Source organism: Triturus cristatus, chromosome 10, assembly GCF_964204655.1.
Source record: "Triturus cristatus chromosome 10, aTriCri1.1, whole genome shotgun sequence".
NCBI lineage: Eukaryota > Metazoa > Chordata > Amphibia > Caudata > Salamandridae > Triturus > Triturus cristatus.
Window position 1 is genome coordinate 869,026,132 of NC_140593.1, and position 19,972 is coordinate 869,046,103.

General features: G+C 45.1%; 1 protein-coding gene across 3 annotated transcripts in view; it reads right to left on the reverse strand.

The window, feature by feature from the left end:
• Window positions 1-13,681: 13,681 nt before the first annotated feature.
• Window positions 13,682-19,972, reverse strand: part of LOC146796133 (GTPase IMAP family member 7-like) — a 94,406-nt gene continuing 88,115 nt past the window's right edge. For all 3 annotated transcript variants that reach the window (XM_085630174.1, XM_085630176.1, XM_085630175.1), the window contains exon 5: window positions 13,682-14,873. In XM_085630174.1, the coding sequence (XP_085486300.1) occupies window positions 13,849-14,873 (1,025 nt within the window). In that variant the 3' untranslated portion in view covers window positions 13,682-13,848. The remainder of the gene's footprint in view (window positions 14,874-19,972) is intronic.

The following is a 19,972-nucleotide window of genomic DNA, read 5'->3' on the forward strand; positions in this document are numbered from 1 at the left end:
CACATAGATAAAAACATCATATAAAATCAAACTTATCACAGCAAATAGAAACTCGTTTTCCATTTAAAAAGAATACATCAGCAAACAAATACAGTACTTTTTCTCGGAACTAAAATGACTGTGCAAAATGCTTGGGTTCGTACGTAGCAGCAGATATTATCCAATTGTGCAAAACAAAAAAATATAGCTTTCTGGATCTCAGTATTTCTTGATGTCCAACTCATTCTCCCTCTTTCTCACTTTCCCACGCTGTCTCGGATTTTATTTCTCTTTCTGTCATTTTCAGTCTCTATTTTTCATCTTAATCCCTTATAAACACTCTAATTCTTTTTCATAGACTGTTCCTTTATGCTAAACCTACCTGTCTCTCTTTACAGATTTCTCTTTTTATTGCACCATATTTTTATGTTACTCACTCCATAGTAATCACAGACACCCCACTAATAGCAGTGACACTTCTTTGGCACTCATCTCCTATCTCTGTCTCTTTCCGTTTTTAGGTTTTGTCTGCACAGCGCTTGCTAAATCTTTTGTAAAGAAAAAAAACGTAAAAAGAGCTTAGAGCCAGCCCATTAATTACATCTCCTTACCATTGGTTGGCTCCCACGTCACACTAGTTTAGTTGGTTCCCATCAGTCAGGGCGCCAAAGTTGTCAGAACTCCTCCAAACACCTAATATTGCTAGATTTTACTACTCTACAGGCAGTCACATTTAAAGTTACCTTGCAGTTAAAAGGGGTTTGATTTGAATGGTGCAGCAGGTGCAGTGGCACTGGGGCCAAAAGCTCCAGGGCCCCACGAAACACTGAAGCTAGAACTTACAACAAAAAACAGCTTATTATAAATCACATAGACAAAACCAAATGCATTTACCAATGCTTGTTTGAGCAGCTAGGAAGCTTAAGTCCAACCATTTCCAAAGATAAACGTTTAGTTACAACAGAAAATACCCCAGGGATCTGAAACTGTTTGTACAGGCAGATGACATTTTTGGGCACACATAAGTTGCACTTCAGAACATGAGAAGTTTAAATAAGGCCTGGGACTGATGGGTAAATACTCTATTGCATGCTATATCACAGGACAAAAATACTACATCGACAACACTGATTTAAGTGCCACATAGTAAGATAAGTCTAGAGAAGAAAATGTAGAGTTGAGAAGAGTAAATATAAACGTAAGATGACGATATAGTGTTGACCCGACCAGTGCAGCTTCGTCCCAGGAAGAGCCACATCGCACAATCTGCGTACCTTTTTTGCGACAATGCAAGACATAGATTACTCATTTCTGGCAGTGGTAGTGTTTCTCAATGCCACCAAGGCATTTGACACATTGGAGTGGCCGTATATGTTTGCCTTGCTAGCTCGATTGGGAGTTAGCCCTAAATTCCTGAAGCTGATCCCCCTCCTATATTCCTCCCCGACAGCAAGGCTCCATATAAATGGCATAGTTTCTCCCCCCTTCCATGTGTCCCGGGGTACCAGACATGGATACCTGCTGTCCCCTCTTCTTTTTGCTATCGCTATGGAGCCGCTGACGCCCAGCTGAGACAGCGCCATGCACATCCAGGCCTGGCATTCGTTCCTAGGGTAGTTCTGGTATCTCTGTATGCCGATGATGTGACTTTATAAGTCAAACGCCCAGCCGCAAATTTGGACCCACTAATCGGGAAAATTACACAATTTGGTGGCCTTTCGGGTGTAACCATCAACTGGGGACTTTCCAGCTAACGACAGGCACTGAACAGTTTCAGTTGGAATACCCCCTGGGTTGGGCTGAAAGCCTAGTGAAATATCTAGGGACCTGGCTCAGCCAAAATACAAAGGAACTATGGCACTGCAACTACGGGAAACTAGTCTTGAGAGCTGGGTGGGGCGGTGGATCACCCTGCCGCTGTCCCTCATGGGACGTCTGGCAATAGCTAAAATGATCGTTCTCCCTAAATTTCTGTATGTATTCACTAATCTTCCACTCCCTCTCACTGCGGCATTAAAGCGCTGATTGCGCTCCTTCTTGCTATTGCTCGCCTGGATGAGTAAAGAACCCAGAATGTCATGGGAGAACTTAACACTGCCCTTTGAGCAAAGGGGCTTGGGAGCCCCAGACATGGAGCTTTACTATAACTGCGCCCAAACTCAGTTCAGATTTTACTGGCTCTTTTCAACCTGATTCATGGCAAACTCGGCCCCGGAGCACGACCAAGCGACCCCCACTCTGCTGCATATGGCCCTGTATAAATCATTACCCAGGCAGTGCTCCACGGTGGACATGGTTGGTTGTACAGTGTGGGACTGTCTGGAGCTGCTTTGCAAGGCACAGGTGGAGGAGATGTATGCTCCTTCTGTGCCCCTGCCGCGACACCCGGATCTGCCATTTCTGGAGGACGCGGGGGCATGTCAGAGAATAAGCAGGCTCTGTATCTATACAACGGGGGACGTGTTCCCCAGGCGGGGGAGGGGGTTATTTGCACCGCCTGATAATGTGCTCACAGGAAAGGATAGTGGATTTCTCGACAGAATGACATACATCCAGATCACCGTGGCATTGCGAGTGAGGTACACCTCATTCCTGACCACACCCCCTACGTTCCAAGTCCTAGAGGACTTCATGGGCGTCCGCAGAAATGTTTCCAGGGGGGGGCAAAATTTTAACTTCATCACCATCCTCCGACATGATTGAGCACAAGTATTAAATACGTTTTTTAAAAATCTAATAAGGCAAAGAGCTTAAATAAACAAAGAAACCCATAGGTGGCAAGAGAAAAATCTTGTGAGGTGCCACAGCAGACGACCTGGCAACTACAATGAAACAGAGGGAAAAACTAAAAATGGCCGGAAAAAAACAAAAAAATTCTAAATCAGGTTGATGTGGTTCTATAGAGATAAACATCCTCAAACCTTTCAATGATGATACAGTGGACAATTGTGTCAAATTCAAGAGCTAGTAGGATCAGCCTCGCTAAGCCACATCGTCTCAAACAATATTAATGAAGCAACTCATTAAGTATCAAAGCCATGACTGATTCCATATATCTACTTGGACAGAAACTCAGAGGAGTGTCCAGAGCATTGGATTTTTCAAGATGGCGGTAAGTTGTTCAGACATTATTTGCTTTGTCTATTTTTTCCAAAGTGGGTAACAGCACCATGAGATCAGAGATATAAACATTTGGAACATCCAAACTATCTTTTGAAGGCAGAGGGCTGACAACACTGGATTTCAAAACTTTGGGGACAAGTCCAGCTGTGAACAATGCATTGGGAAAGCCAGGTTTCAACATGGACAGAAGAATGCCTACCTCCTCTTTAGAGTCTGTGGAAAACCAAGAGAGGGAGATCTCAGTGCAGAAGTAAAGGCCGGGTGCAGGAAAACTGAAACAAGGAAAGCAGTGGACTGATAAATGGGTAGGTTTTAGGTGTACTTTGCAAGTCATTGAACATGGAAGTGGCAGGGCTACATGTCCTCCAATGCACACCTCTTTAGAACCGAGGCAGAGACCAAAAGGCAAAAAATAGGGATGGACAGAATGGAGTTCATGGGTTTGGTGAGATGGAGTTCTGAGAGACTTGGGTGTTACATTCATCTGGGAGTAGGGGGGCAAGAAAATGGAGGACGAGCTTGATACCGTATTTTACATTATTCTTGAGCCTTGCCCATTCTAGGGAAGAAACCGTGTTTTGAGTTCACTTAATAAAAAGGTGATGTGGTGAGAGTAAAAAAGTACTGTAGATGGAGCAGGGGAGGAGGGGGGGTTATGAGGTAGCCCCAGCTCTTTTTGGTGTTGCAAATAAAGGACACAGATGCCCAGGGCTAACAGATACATTTAGGAGAAAAGTAATCTGCTAAAGAGGCAGGGCCGGAAGCAATAAATCATGCTGGGGATTGTTGAGGGATGATGAAAAGGTGGAGATCGACGAATACCGTTGCTTCTAGTTTTAACAAAAAGGGGGTGGGGTAGCCAGTCAAGTGAACATTCTACCTCTTAATTTGTCTTGAGTGTCCGGGTCAGACATAATCCCTGGAATCACTGAGATATGGCAGTGCTGGCCTGACGCCGGTAAGTTTGAGAAAGGACTAAAAGATCAGTGTGAAGAAGGTGTCTGGTAGGCCTAAGAGGAGACCAATATGCCAATGCAAAGTGGACAGGGTCTAGAACCCAAAGAACTAGGTAAAGTGGTGTGGTGAGAGAGATAGCGGAGAGTCACATCCAGGCTAGGTTTTTGCATAGTAGAAGGAAATGGTATGATGTATTAGTTTTTGCTGTTGACCGTTCGATTAATTCATAAACTAAAGGGGTAGGGAATTATTTTTAGTTTTTTCTTGTCTCAATAATAACACAAACTTTAAAGTTTGTCTGTGCTGATTTCATTGCTCCTTTTCGTTCTTCAATGACAAGCCAATTAGTTTGATCCCAAAGAGATACTTCTCCAGGTGCTAACCCAAGATAAGTGGCTTCAAATATGCACACCCCATGTTGACACCATTGCATACACACACATACGTAGTCTCCACACCCATTCCTGCCTAAAGAGCTGCACTTCACACCAACAAGGCCCCTATGGAGCTGCAGGTTACATTTTGTTAAAAATAGTGACACCTCACACAGATCCGGAAGCATAGCGCTTTGCAGACACTTCTTCAAAAGAACTGCATCTCTCAAATACACCAAGGAAGACTTCTTCCTTTCTGAGACACTGCCCGTTGGTGCTACATATGTAAGGCGATAAGATGCCTGCAAGTTACGGGGAGAATATCTTTTCCAGACCTAGGCTTTGCTTTTACATTATTAGCTAGGGTGTTTGACCAATTGGTTGAACTAAAATTAACCTAGACTACAGCTCCCAGAATGCACTGGTATGACAAATCAAAACTGGAAAAGTTGTGCCCTGGTGAGAGTCATCTGGTCACCCTGTACATATGAGTGACCCTGCCCCGAAAAATGTATATTTGCAGACAGTGCCCAACCACCACAACGTCACCAAAGATCTGCATTTCACGCAAACAATGACCCACATAAAGGGTGAGCCTCACACCAATACTTATTTCTTCCAAACAACAATAATATCGACCCCCGGTAAAATAACAATGCCTCAACATGGAGTACTTAATACCAGCACAGTACTCCCAGAGACGTAGCCAACACAAGTGGGTTTAGCTGCAACTCCCCGAAGAGGCGCTCCTCAGAAATAACCCCCAAAGCACACACAGAAAAGAGCGAAATGTTAGGGTATGTGGTGGATGTGTTGTGCAGCTAATATTATGACTGAAGTGTAGGCCAGGTAAAATATAGATGTAGGTTTCAGCCCCAAAAGTTCAAGAAGGGCTGAGACACGCAACCACTTGCAGTGAAATGGCAGCTAAACATGCAATATTGCAACAGATTATAGCCGGACCAACCGATGGGGCCCGTTCATAAACTATTAGATGGAGAGTATGAAAGCTGAAGCAGGCCCCACTTGAACGGACAGGAGTTTTTAAAATAACCTTTATATTTGTCTGTATGTGAGGTATGGTGTCTGATAAAAAAGCAACTAGTTAAAAAAGAGCTGTACTGCGCAAGCACTTTCAACTTCTGACAGGCAGTTGAAAGTTTGACAACCATATCTCAGCCCTTACTGGTCTTAGCCGGCTCCATTCGAATATCAAAATTAAATTATATTAAATTCCAAAGCTCAGCACACAGCCTCCCACTCATCCAAGGGTTAATGAAGCCACTCAGTGCTGATTGATTATGGAAGTTTCCATGTTCGGACCATGCAAGCATGATCCGTGTTTTTCAGGCACCGTGGAAACAGTGTAACTCCCTGCCTTTAACTGTTGGCACTCGCACCACACACTTCACAATCTAAGCAGGGAAAAGCTGAGAAACTGGCGGCCCGGTCTACTTACTATAAAGTTGTGACACGTACATGGATCAATGCTGCTGCTTGGATAAATTAAAATGCATATTGGTATTCTAGCAGCAGGGAGCTTTCAGCGTTGATAGTAAGTACTCTGTATGTTGTATGTTTTATGTGTGTGTGTGTTATAAATGTTTCACTAACGTTATGTTTAGTAGTGTTTTTATTTAGGCTAAAATAGGTTGAATTGAAAGTGAGGTGGAGCGCTGGTGACTCAGAGGATATGATGACCCTTCGGAGATGAGGGTGATGGAGCTCGGGGTGGGGTTTGTCCCAGATAGAGGTAGGGTGACCAACAGGCATGGGTGCAAATTCAGGACAGTGAGTGTAAAAATTCAGGACAAAGGCTCAAAATTCAGGAAAAAAAATTCAGGACAGCCGGTCAAAATTCAGGACAAAAATGTGATACAAAAGGCACGTAGACACATCAGAGGAAGTCGCGCAACAGTATATAAGTTAGTAAATAGAAGTCCAATGTAAGTACAAGTTAAAATAGGTTTGTTGGGTTAAGACAATCACGTTTTTTTGGTATGCGTGCAGCTTTGAGCATCTGTCAGATCACTTTAGGTATTCCATGACTGTTCAGCTGGTGATGACTGATTTAGTGGCTGGTACAGACTGAGTGATGGACAAGACCCATAGCGGACGGGTCTTGTGTGAGGGTAAGAGCATTAAGCAGGAAAAGGGAGTTCCTAACCAGCCTCCATGAGCTATAATTGGCTGCACACTGCTGAGCGTTATAGTATTATTGCACGCCAGAACTGTAAGATAGAAGTTGACATTGCTATATAACGCCCTGGTTAGCCATATTTCAATCCTCCTTGCTTTACCTTTATATTGAAGATTGTATACTGCTTGGGCTGTTTCCTTTCTGTGAGCTCTAACTGCAGATTCTCAATGATGCACAGAGGTGAGCTACGGACTAGAAGTTGTTAAGGCATTATTGTAGGTCAGAAAGAGGCACCATCTTTTACATACAGAACAGTTTCCATTGAAATGGCAACAAAATACCAAGATGCAGTTTTACTGATAAAACTATATAGCGCACAAATAATAATGTGTGGAAAGTTGGGTTCAGCAAATATGTATCATTTGAACATCACCAAGTAAATTGTCTTGATTGCTTTGAACCTATTAAAATTTCCAACACACTTCTGAATTACAAACAAGTGGTCCATTTGTGGTTTCCTAACTGCTGATATGTTTTAAAATATTTGCACAGTTCATTTGCAGGTATTAAACAGATGTTCTGTGTTACAAAAAAAGCTGACAGCTTAGTCTTTGGATTCACACGCTGTTTACGGCCACAACAAGACTGTCAAGTAGTCCACTTTACTGTTCTGTCTTTGACCGCAAAGTTAGAAAGCGGTCAAGTAGGCGTTACAAGGGTGGTGCATGGGCGTTCCCATGCATTGCAATGTAAATCCAGATTTATAAAGACTGGTTTATGCCAAAATGGCGTGCCTATCTGAGCTAGGCGTAATGAGAAGAAATATCTTTATTCTTCCTCGTTACTTGTATTCTGCAGCACACAGGCAAAGAGGAAATCGCCGCAAAGGATAGCTTTCCCTTCCGGCACAAAAAATTACTTGACAATGTTTTGGCACGAGGCAGCCACAAGGGCCCCAGTACTAGAAGAGAGCAGAACTGCACCATATATTTGAAAATAGGTTGCTATTGTGCTCTTTCCATTGAAGCAACACAGTGCAGAACTTCACTTGCTGAGCTGTGTTGCATGAAAAGTTAGTAAATATAAACCCATCATAAATTTGGTACAGGTTTTCACACGTAAATTTTGTCTTGGGCATTGTACAGCGCTCCGCTGTCTTTTTGGTTACGGTCACACTACAGAAATAACATATACATACATACATACAGATAGAAAATCAAAGGTTGTTGGGAAAAAAGGCAAATTTTCAAAGAATGGTGGAGAAATGCATCCAGGGCTCAAGCTCGGAGCATTTGTCTGGCAGGTTACAGTGGGGCACTACAAGGTTTAGGGATTAGTGCACACCGGTTTTGCTATGTTAGACATTTCTAATTGTGCTTTTTGTTCTTCATTAACGGGAAATGGTGAAATAAAAACTGTACAGAAACATAGGTTATATTAAAATAAAATCCCTCCATTCATAGGTTATGCCTTCCTACTAGTCCATCCTACATTAAACTCTTGAAGTGCTTTTACCTCATGGTCTGGGGCACAGTCTGGCAGCAGAAATAATAGCTATGACCTTGGCAGGGCCAACTTTAGTGCTTGTGGCTCCCGGTGCGACAATCTTTGTTGACGCACCCTCCTCTGAAAGAAGTGGCATAACGCAAAACTATGGGGGGCCCCCTGCAGAATTAAATGTGGGCCCTCTGAGTCTCCCATATCTCACATAGGAACATTGGCTTTAGGCTGTACAAGGGCTCCTGAAGGTTTGGGGTTCCCTTGAAGGGTTGCCACCTCCCCCACACTGCAGGGGATACAGAGGCCTTCAGCCTTCATTACACTCCTTCACCAAAGACCTCACTCTCAGAGTCCCTCACTATCAACCTCCAATGGTGCCCCTCATCTCCATATAGACTCTGTCTTCTGTGTATTTCATTTCTTTTATAGAGCTAGTCAGCCCAATGTAGGGTGTTGAGCACTTTAGCTCACACACATTGTTCAGAGACAATGACTCATATATGTATGTAAATCAATGTATAGGAAATGTTAATTATGACAATGGGGGCTGCAAGGTGTAGGAGTCTGAGGAAATATGAATTTTTATGATCAATTATGTCCCCTATCTTAGACCCCAACGGCTCCATGTACATGCTATAAATACATGTATGTTCCCTCCACTTCAAGCTATGAAGACGCAAATACAATTGTGTCCAACGTCCACATGTCCTCTTTCAGATCCGCCATGAATGGGTCGGATATTCCGTTCCTAAGTATGCCTTGCCACCGTCTTTATATGGTATACTTTTCACGTTCTTCAGCTCTGGCAAGGTAGGCCCTGAATTCTGCCATCAAGCTTTTCCTGCCTTCTGCCTCTGAATGCTCCAGCCTGGACCTGTATCTGTATCCATGACCTTTGTCTTACTTCCTGCGCGGCTAACGGTGCCTGGCCCGGCCTGTTGCCTGCCAAAGACTGTATTCAGCCTTCAAGTTATCTGCTCCGCTCCTCGAGAAATGCATTCCTGTCTAGTAGTTTAGGTAAACATCCTTCCAGCTACAGAGCAAAGGGCCCGGCCTTACTGTTTCCGTGCAAGTAATTCATGGCTTCTGTTGCCATGGTAGGCCCATGCCCCCTCGCATCTCATGTAGACACGTAGACGCTTAATACACGCACTAGTAGTTAGTATAGGATAGCCTCTGCCTGAGAGACCTTTCCTTCCAGATAATACAGTTCCTTAAACACAAGATATTAGATACGATTTGGGATTAGGTTGTTCTGACATCCCAGACTTCTGTCTCCTCATGTAGGGCTAAATGTCAAGTCCCCTTCACCCTCCAGTTACACGTCAATCACACGTCATGCTACTGTGCGCGCATCTCTGCCAAGTATTTATGCTGACTTTGCAGGATTCTCTTATGGATCCACCCACTTGTGTCATCATCATAATGACGTTTCTAGTACATGCCCTCATGCACACCTATTGTAACGCCTTTTCATTACGTATGTGTATTCTTATCTCTCTTCTCAGCTGTCACGCCTTCTGCATATGTCTTCACTGTAATGCATTTACTATATATGTGATAACCTGTCAATAAAATATTGCTCGATCCCTTCCCGAACCTTAGTGGTGACGGAACCCGATTGCCTGGTTCGAACCAATTCCTTTGTAAGGAATAAACCCATTTTAAACCTCAAATACCACGGATTCTTCCTCTTATTTTACTGAGTTATTCTTATTGAATTTTACCGCATAAATTAAGTCTAGGTAATTAAATTTACCACAAGTCACATGTCATCCATACTGGTAGGTACTATTTGCAGGGCCTCTGGAATTATGCAGCAGAGTAGGGCCAAATTATGCTGCAGGCTTGACTAAATTATTTGGCAAGAAAAAGGGAATTCTGCAGCTGCAAATTTTGTGATAATATACCTACATTATTTTCTCATGTTTGCACTTTTTGGGCATAGTTTGGACCTCATTGGTACCCGTATAACACCCAAATATAGCAATATGCATAAGAAAGGTGACCAGTCAACCGTTCCAGAGGGCCTTTGCAACCATTCACGTCATCATGTTTTAAAATCTCACACAGAAGATAGGCATCCCCTGTACAATCACCATTTTGGGTAGAGAACAATAAAAACATAACTCACTACATTTTGCGCATCACTTTAGCTACATGTTTTTTGTTGGGTAAAGTGGGGGGAAAATATGCGCTGGTGTCTAGCCTTTTGGCTTTGTCAATGCATGTTATTTTCTCGTGATTTTTGTACAACTAGATTGTTGGCAAAGTTGGTGGTCCCTTGAAAATATATATTAACAAAATATTGGCTTTAAGCTAAATCTTTTTCGGTCTCTAAAAGCATGCATTGCCGTAGTGGTCCATGGCACAGAAGGAGATTTCTTTGTATGTGCAAGCGCTCCGTGTGAAACAGTAGAATGCAGTCACTCGTAATTAAATTAGCTAGTGGCTGACGTGTGAGGACATAATTCCCCATGCTGTATGTGGTAATAAGTGAATGAAAAATAATGCGAATGTCACAACAAACGGCTGTGAGGGAAGAGGGCTGACTGAATGCCCCTATGAGTAAATATATTTTACATAGCCTTTTAGTAAAATCTTAAGGTTTTGACTAATGCCAGATCTAAAAGAAAAAGATCTTATCAACTTTAAGATGACCACCTGGGAGCTTGTATGCATTTATCTTCGAGTACAAACAGTTTTCTTTGTTCTTTCTTGTATGTTGGTGGTCATGTGCAGAGTGTATTGTGTAGACCAAATTGAGAATTTTGAAAACGCAGTATTTCTCCGATTGATGTCCAGCAAAGGTTTCGATGAAGCCCTAGAATTAACACCTGGTTGCAGTGTTTGAGGATCTAATTTCCGTTTGCTTTTTTTTTTTTTAACTGTTGAAACTAGTATTTATTTTTTGCTAAAATATTAAACATTCCTTCTGAACCGAGTTTCCCAGCCTCATGCAGTTTTGCACAACTGAACTACTGCAATGCAATATGTGAGAACATTTACATGTATATGTAAATGTAAATGTTCTCACATATTGCATTGCAGTAGTCTAATTGTGCAAAACTGCATGAGGCCGGGAATTTCGGTTCAGAAGGAATGTTAAATATGTACAAATAAAAAATAAATACTAGCTAAACAGTTAAGGCTAAAAAAATGCAAACGGATCTAATAGTAATAGTAGATTTTTTTTAATCAGATGTGGGTGGAATAATCTACTGGCTCCAAGCGAGTCACTCGCCTTCAAGGCACATTAAATGCAGACGGCCCATTGTCATTCTTTATGTGATGATCAGAAGCAGACAGAATGACAATGGGCCTGTCCACAGTCTGCTCGAGGTCGGGGAGGGGCTGCTACAGTCTCTAGAGTTCAAAGAGAAGTGCGAGAGGCCCCAAGTGAGAGAACGTTTAAACTCCTGGGGCCTCTCTGCAGGGGAACAGCACAGCCTGCTCTAATCGTGATAATTACGGACCAAATACCCTAGGTGGAGGGAGGTGGGTGGCTGCCTGCTCAGAACACATGGGCGTCCGCTACTGCAACGTGCGCTGCCTGAGTGACAATACCACATTGTCACTGGGCCAGCACCAGACGGCCCGGCGATCCAGGGGGGGGCAAGCGCCCCCTCTTGCCCCCTCCTGCGGACGCCCATGGAGGACTTTCTAAATAAACCATCACCACGTAAACTCATCACTTGTCTGTATGTGGGTATGCAGCATGAGGCACCAATATGTGTACGGGCTGCGCATAAAGATTGATAGGAGTTACTGGGTTCCCCCTTGACGGATGACAAGTGGGCATACTGTTGTGCGCAGGCTAGAGACCTATCCCCTAACTATAGACTGAGGCTAATTCACTTCAAGTTTCTCCACCTTATTTACAAGTCTCCTGTACAGCTACATAGAGCTGGCTTGAGTGAGGATGCGAGGTGTGTGCAATGCTGAGCCTTGGAAGAGAATTTTTTGCATTTGGCTTGGACCTGCCCGGAGGTTGCATGCAATTGGGAGAATATCTTTGGAGTTCTGGACCAAATGCTTGAATATGTGTTGGAGTGCTCCCCCCTCACAGCGCTGCTGGGTTATGTGCGACCTGTGCCGGCGCCATTTAGGAAGCTGGCGGCTTTGCTTTTGCTTCTTGCCAAGCGGTGGATAGCATTGTACTGGGGCAGACGTCATAGCCCCTGTCCTGCTAACTGGCTGAGTGATTTGGCGTTCTGTCAGAGACAACTGACTGAGTACTGGGAACGTTTGCCTGCCCAAACCCGCCCCAAGGACATCTGGGAACCACTGCAGGGTTATCTTAACTCCCACCCACAAGTCTCCGATGAGACTCCCCTGTTACAATTTACTCGTATACAGATAGAACGAATGTTAGTGTGCTTACAAGTTAAACTTCCCTGTCACCCCTATCTCCCTCATTAAACTCTTCTCCATTTTATTTTTCCCCAGACTATTTTGCAGGTACTGTTAATGGGACGTAAGGGTTAAACCTCTGGAGCCCACTACTTGAACAAGAAGATGCAACAGTGGAATATATGACGTTTCTTCGCATGCGTTTAGTACGCATGCCATTACTACGTGGTCGTTAGTACGACCGCGTTTATAGTTCGCATACCTTTAGTACGCAATTCGGAACTACGAATTGCAGTAAGGGGGTGCTGGATGTTGGAATAGTATAATTTAGTATTCCAACTCCAGTCTATGCGGACACTAGGGAAGGTGTTGGATTTTAAATCCAACACCTTCTCCCCCTTACTGCAATTCGTAGTTCCGAATTGCGTAGTAAAGGTATGATAACTAACAACGCGGTCGTACAAACGACCGCGTAGTAATGGCATGCGAAGTAACGCATGCTAAGTAAACGCCGTTTACCGCAACAGTGTGATGTTAGTGGTCGACTGTGTTGATCAGGATTGTTGACATCCTCTTACTGTGTACACCAATGTATTTCAATGCGCTGATGTTGTACCTGTGACCTCTATGCTAATTAATAAAAAGAAATAAAATAAAAAAATGATGCTATAGTGTTAGGTGATATAGTGAATGCAATACTTGGGTCGACAACACTGACCTCAGTATAGTGATATACAGCTGTTTGGCGTGATATACGAACAGTTTGACCAGGGACTGCAATGTGGAGTGTGGAGTGGAGTGGCTCACTGGTTAGAGGCGGCAGACCTGGAAGCAGAGGTCGGGCCGGGACCAGGGTTTGATTTCCGATGCGGCAGGGTCTTGGGCCAAGGTCAGCGGACTCGATAATTCTCGCCTCGGTGCCTACTCTAACCATGGATCCCCCTCAGCAACTCTGGGCAATAGCTTACTTAATCTCCACTTACGGCCCTATCAGTGCCGGGGATGCTTGTCTTCACCTTGGAGATGCCCAGTAGTGACCATCTCACAGGGAAAGCCAGGATGGGTTCCCCAGCGGTATACAGCGCCGGGACGCCCCGTTGCTGGGGCAGCTGTGCGCTTTACAAGTATACAACATTTACAATGTCCACAGAACAGAGGCACATTGTGATTACTGGCCTGGTAAGTGTGTCGGATAGCTGATTTCCTCTAGTACGATTTTAACAGTAATAAACAAGAAGTCGTGTTTATTTGTATCATGAATTTATTTGAATGTTTGTGTGGTACACAAAATTAGTGAGGCTACATTATGTTATTTTGCATCTAAGATGCGCCTGCCCCAAATCATATAAAAAACTTACTTACTATCAAGAAGAAAGATTTTTTTACATAAAACAGAACAATTCTTACTTGCTTACAAAATAATCACTTGCGAAACCATTTTCGTACTTTTGAATGAAGAGTTGACAACGCTGTCTTTACTTTCGGCGCTGCATCTTCGCCTGCTTTTTTTCTGGCACCCTTGATTTCTTTCACCTTTGCATCGACTTTTCTTGTAGTCTCTTTCAGTTTCACACGCAGTTGCTGTAGCTCAGCCAGCGTCGCCTTATTATCATCACCCTCCTTGTTGCCGAAAGCTTCTTGAGACTTCAGTGTCAGCTGCTGCATCATGTTCCCTTCTCTAGCTTCACCTTTTAACCGAATTTTCCTCAGCTCTTCCTTATATTGATGCCTGAGTTTTTCCATTTCTTTTTCCAATTCCTCTTCGTACTGTCTTTTCAACTCGGCCTCCCTCTCTTTCACGATCGCCTCTGCTTGGTTGTACATCTCATTGGTGTAACATCTTCCGTCATTCTGATCCACCATTTTGTCAATCTTTGCAATCAGCTCAGACACTTGCTCCTGCCTTCTTGCTCCTAGTTTGTTGTTGAATGCACAATATCGATCCCCACACATCTTGATAAACTTCCTGAGGTCTTTGTTGGATTTTTTCAGATGCTTTTCCAATGTTGAGTTTTCAAACTCTAACTCGTCTTTCCTGGTGAACACAACAATCATGTATTTCATGGCCTCCTTCCCAAATATGTCTTGGATCTTCTCGACAGCGTCCCTTTCTTCCGCTGTATAGCGGCCGATTGGCAGCACCATCACTAGAGCATGTGGCCCGGGGCAGGAGATTGCGATGCAGCGGGAAATCTTATGTACTGTCTCTTCTTGAGACATCTTTGTATCAAACAAACCTGGGGTGTCCACAATGACAAGCTTTCTCCCATTAAAGTCAATCTCTTTTCTAGAGCAATCCCGGGTCACTGAATCTGATGAGCTGTAGGATTCAAACTCATTTCTACCCATTATTGTGTTCCCAGTAGCACTTTTTCCAGCTCCTGTTTTACCAAGAAGGACTATCCTGAGCTCGGACTTACAGCTGTAAAGGTCTTCACCCATTTCATCTGTTGAAAAAAAGATGACATCATTAACATTTGAAAGTATGTAGTGGAAAAATGGTTCACATATGTATTCACTGAAAAAACGCTTTTAAAAACTGAGTTATGGCACAGAAATTCACCAGTTATGCTTACAGACATGAATAAAACAAGCCATATCTTGAGCTGCCAGCCACGTAATTCTCTTTATTTTCGTTTCCTTTCTTTCACAAATTGGTGTTTTAAGCATAGGTATGAATTGGATTTTCTTTGATCAAATACTTATTTTTCAAACAGCGGTCAGGCACACTTCCCAACCGCTACCATCTGTCAGCTTACATGGAGCACGTGCTTTACCTGAGCACAGCAGTTTTTGGGTCAGAGGGCCCATTGCCCATCTCTGCCATCAGCCAACCCAGGCTGCGCACAGCTTTTGGCTGCACGCAGTAGAGTTTTGCTCAGGGTCTGACCTGAGGCCAAGCCCTCTTATATCAGCCACGTGCAGCAGGGCCAGGGTGAAGGACCAAATGCGATGCTGTGCACGCAACGAAATTCGTTTTATTAATTTATATGTTAATTTACCTGTAAACCTCCGTAATCCATAGTTTACTACCCCCCACCCAGTCCCTCCCCCTCCCCACGTCACCGCCCTGCAGTTACTCCTACTACCGACCGCGGCTGGCCTTGACCATGGCCAGGCTCTGTGTCCTCAATCCTGCCTGTAGCCTGACCTCACAGTGTACAGCTGGCGGGCCTTGTTTAATCCCTGCACCTATAGCAGTAGTGCGACCCCTACGGTGCCCCCCCATGATATGGGACCTCTATATCATGAGGGACCTTCCAGAGCTGATGAGGGAAAGTCTGTCTCAGTGGAATCCGAGCCGCGGCCGCAGCGCCTCATAAGCAGTAAGATGGTGACGGCTGCACTCCAGCTGAGAAGACTTCAGCTGCAATAGAATACATTGCCTCTCACTATCAGGCAACGGCCCCTCCAGTGCTCACACAGCTGACTCCGCAGTTCATGCGCACCCAAGCACAAACTACGGGTGGAGAGGCCTGGGGGCAGGGGCATGAACTGTAGGCCCTTTGTGTCTAATGCTCTGCACAGATCCAACCTCTTCATCGGCTCACAGCCCTAAGCCCCCAAGTTTGACACACTGATTAACTGAGGAACTGGGAATAACAGTGCTGGGCCACCCTATCGGCTACAGCCCCTCTATACCACAGAGACTCATGTCTGGGGCCTGGGGGGCTGGTCTAGACCCAGAGGGGGCAGTGATGGGCGCTCTCATGCTACATAACCTTACTGGAGCCTAGCCTCTTTCCAATACAGGGGGATCTGCTTTACCAGAATTTTGCGATTACCCCCACCCCAAGGCGTGCACTCACTCTATGCCGTGGCTCCATGTCACACACTATCTGGGCCCTACACCTGCTGGCCTGGCTTTCTGAAATATGTTCCCACTGAGGCAGGAGTCCGCATGGATTGACATGCTCTGCTTATACTTATCGAGGGCTAAGGCTAGTCTCCGTCTGCTATTCTGGTGGATGTACACAGGCTGGCGGGTAAGAATGGTCCAGTACTCAGCAGAGGAGAGAGGTTTTGGACAGCCCGAAGGGGAACAGTGCATTGGTGGGTGTGGCATGACTTGTGAGTGCCACCCGGCATACTTATCAGAAGGGGATGGTGAGGTGATCTGCAGCAATAGGATGGGAACCAAGAGAGAACGCGAAAGTCTGTGCCAAAGTTGCTGGGGCCCCAATCACCTGGACATGCCTTTGCCATCACAGCTGTTGCCGATAGACACCCTCACACTACTAAGAGACCAGCCCATCCAGAGGAGCTCCCTTCTGCCCTTGAGCTGTAATTTGTTCTGTGGTTGGGACTTCCACCGTAGTGACTGACTATGGCAACGGTGCATACCGCAGAGACCCGCTCCCCTAAGGACTTCCTCTTGAGACACATGTGGAGCTCGGTAGGGGACCGGGTCCTTCCTGCTAGCCAGGACAAGCCACCGGAGGGGGGAGGAGACCAACGGCCCGGTGACTCGCTCTTTATGGATTGCCTGTTTGCATCACTAAGAGACGATCTTCAGACGGTTAAAAAAAGAAACTTTCCCAATACCTAAAACTAATTTGCAAGGGACTGGCTGAGATTGGGGACAGTGTCTCCACATTGGAGGATCACAAAATTAGCCGGGATGAAGAGATTGAGCTCCTCCAGCAGGAAGTCATTCACCTAAGGTACCAGCAGATCGACTCATAGGCACACTTGGAAGATTGAGAAAATATTAGGCCTGGGTGGTAAACTCTACTCCGTTCATAGAGTCTGCAGAGTTTTCTGTGCTCCACACTCCGCGTCAGCATCAAGTTGGTGAGTGCAAGCGAGAAAAATACATCTCCTGGCACGATTTTTCAGCACTCGGGCACGTCAACATCCAGTTGGCAAGTACGAGCGAGGAAAATCAACCCCCTGGCGAAATTTCTCAACGAGTGCAGTTGGATTTCTCAATGCGTGTCGTTGCGTATGCTTGCAACCGCTCGCATTGAGAAACTGTCTGATTGTATTGTGAAAGCTGCCGCTCAGGTAGAAAATCCACCCAAGCGGCAGAAAGGAAGCAGCGCCCATTTGCGCTGCGCATGGTACCAGTCACAATGATTTTCCAGTGAAGTACAAACACCCGGAGCTGAAAATCATCACAAACAGCATGACCCTAACGCACTTCACCGCTTGCGGAACTCCACGTAGTGCAGCAGAGTTTTTTGTCACTTCACGGAGCTCAATGTAGCAGAACTCCCTGAACTCCGCCCAGGCCTAGATAATAGGTCAAGAAGCAATAACAACTGAATAAGAAGGGCCCAAACTTCTTTGACAATGGGCAATACGTGAAAGCCCTCTTCCCCCATAGCCAGGAAACCACACAAGAACCGTACATACAGCTGGTTAGAGTGTACAGAGCAGGTCGTTCACGCAAGGCGAATTCCCATTCATCTGATATACTGGTGTGTGTCCAGGAATTTCCACTTAAAGAGAGGATTCTCTGTAAAGCAAGATAAATATATCCCCTGCAGTTCAGAGGCCACACATTGATGCTCTGCCAATATCTTTCCGCACTAATTCTCCAAAAGAGGCAAGAGTTCCGTTCAGTGGCTACACAACTTTGGGAGAGGGACATCCCCTACTCCTGTGGACATCGTCTTCTGCTGGGTCAGGAAACTTCACCAGCCTCGATCCTTGAAGGCTGCCTGTAAGGTACTGAATATTGAGGGTAGCACTGATGACATCTTCAAGACTAGCCCAAAGGGACTGAAAGCCATGAAGCGCTCCAGATGGTAGAGAGGCCCGACTCCATCCAGAGGCCTGTGCCCGACCCTGAAACCATGGCGCAGGAGATGCCAGCATTACTGGAGAAGCTAACTAGGGACTCCAATGAACAGGGAACTTGATGTCTGATGGGGGCTCACGGATTGCTTCTGATAAATCAGGGGGGTGTCTGGAAGGGGGGGGGGCATGTCAGAAGATCGGATCTCGCTATGTACCCCAATACCAGAGACTCCACTGGGACATCGCTGACCAAGGTCAGTAGTTTTGATTCACCAGGGACATTTGTTCTATTGTTCATCTTGGGTGTTTCGGGGGTGGGCAGTCACACTGAATGTGGGTACATCTTGTCATTGAGCCTCATCAAAGAGAAGCTATTCAGAGGGTTGGTAACCCCATAGAACAGAGGATTGGCCTATGGATGAGGGGGCACTAGAGCAGCTGCTACTCATTCCTGTACCACACAATAACTTAAGGGTGCTCACATTTAGTGTGAAAGGGCTTACCAACCTTACCAAAAAAAGTGACATTCTATTGTATCTAGAACAGATGAGAGACAACATACGCCTCCTCCAGGAGACTCATTTGGTTTCAGGTGATCGGTATTGGCTTAAGTCATGGACCTTCTCACAACAATTCTTCTCCTCAGCAACAAACACAAGAGGCCAGGGGTTGCCACCCTGATCTCCCATTCTTTCAGAGGGAAAGTGGTAGCTAAACTCACCAAAACTAGGGGCTGGTTACTGGTGTATAAGGTATGACTTGGAGATCACACCTTCGTTTTTTTAACTCTTTGTATGCCCCAACGATGGCCAACAATGATTTCTCCGTAGAACGCTGGCAGAGATCATGACCTCACAGGATAGGCTGGTGCTGACTGGGAGGACCCTAATCTTGTATTCCATAATGACATAGACCGTTCAGCCTGCACACAGAGAGGATGTAGGGAGGTGTCCCTAGAGGGTGCTCAATGGCTTTGGAAGATGGGACTAGGGGACCTGTGGAGAAAAAGCCAGACCCAGACCCAAGATTACATGTACTACTGCCATGCACACAAGACGTACGCCCGACTTGATCACTTCCTAAGGAGCAACAGGCCCTGTCACCTCCATAAAAATTGAACTGTGCTCGCTTTCAGACCATGCAACGGTGTCTCTAGATCTCGCATCACCCCCAACGACACATTCTCCCCAGCCATGGGGATTATGGGAAATCCTTCTACACAGATCCACAGTGGTTAAGCAGGATACATTGGCAATCACTAACTGCATGACCGTGAACGACACAGCTAACACTTGTTTCTAAAGAAAACGAAAAGGTCCAGAGGTCCTGGTACTGGATAATAATTCCTAAATTGCAGGAGAAACTTTTGCTTAAGACTCTGGACCCTTTCAGCCTCGTATTAAGCCAGTAAGAGTGAAGGTATAAGCAAGTGTTCCCAAATCACTGTGGATCATTGTGTTGTACTTCAAGTAAGGAATCATCCTTCTGTTAATAAAAGACCTCTTTGGAAGAGAGGAACACTTGCTTATACCTTCACTCTTACAGCTAACACTTGTGTTTCGCTCTTGTGGTAGAATCTCAAAGCAGTGATTCGGGGAGAGCTTATTGCCATCTCTGCAGCAGATAATAAATTGTGCTGGGACACATGGGAACTATTACAACACCAGGTGCGGGAACATGAAGGCATACATCACTGTACGGGCACCCCTCAAGTCTGGCGGCAGCTGGAGTTTACCAGAAAACAACTTGCGGGGCTGGACAAGACTGATTATTCTTTACTCCACCTCAAACACTACTTTTA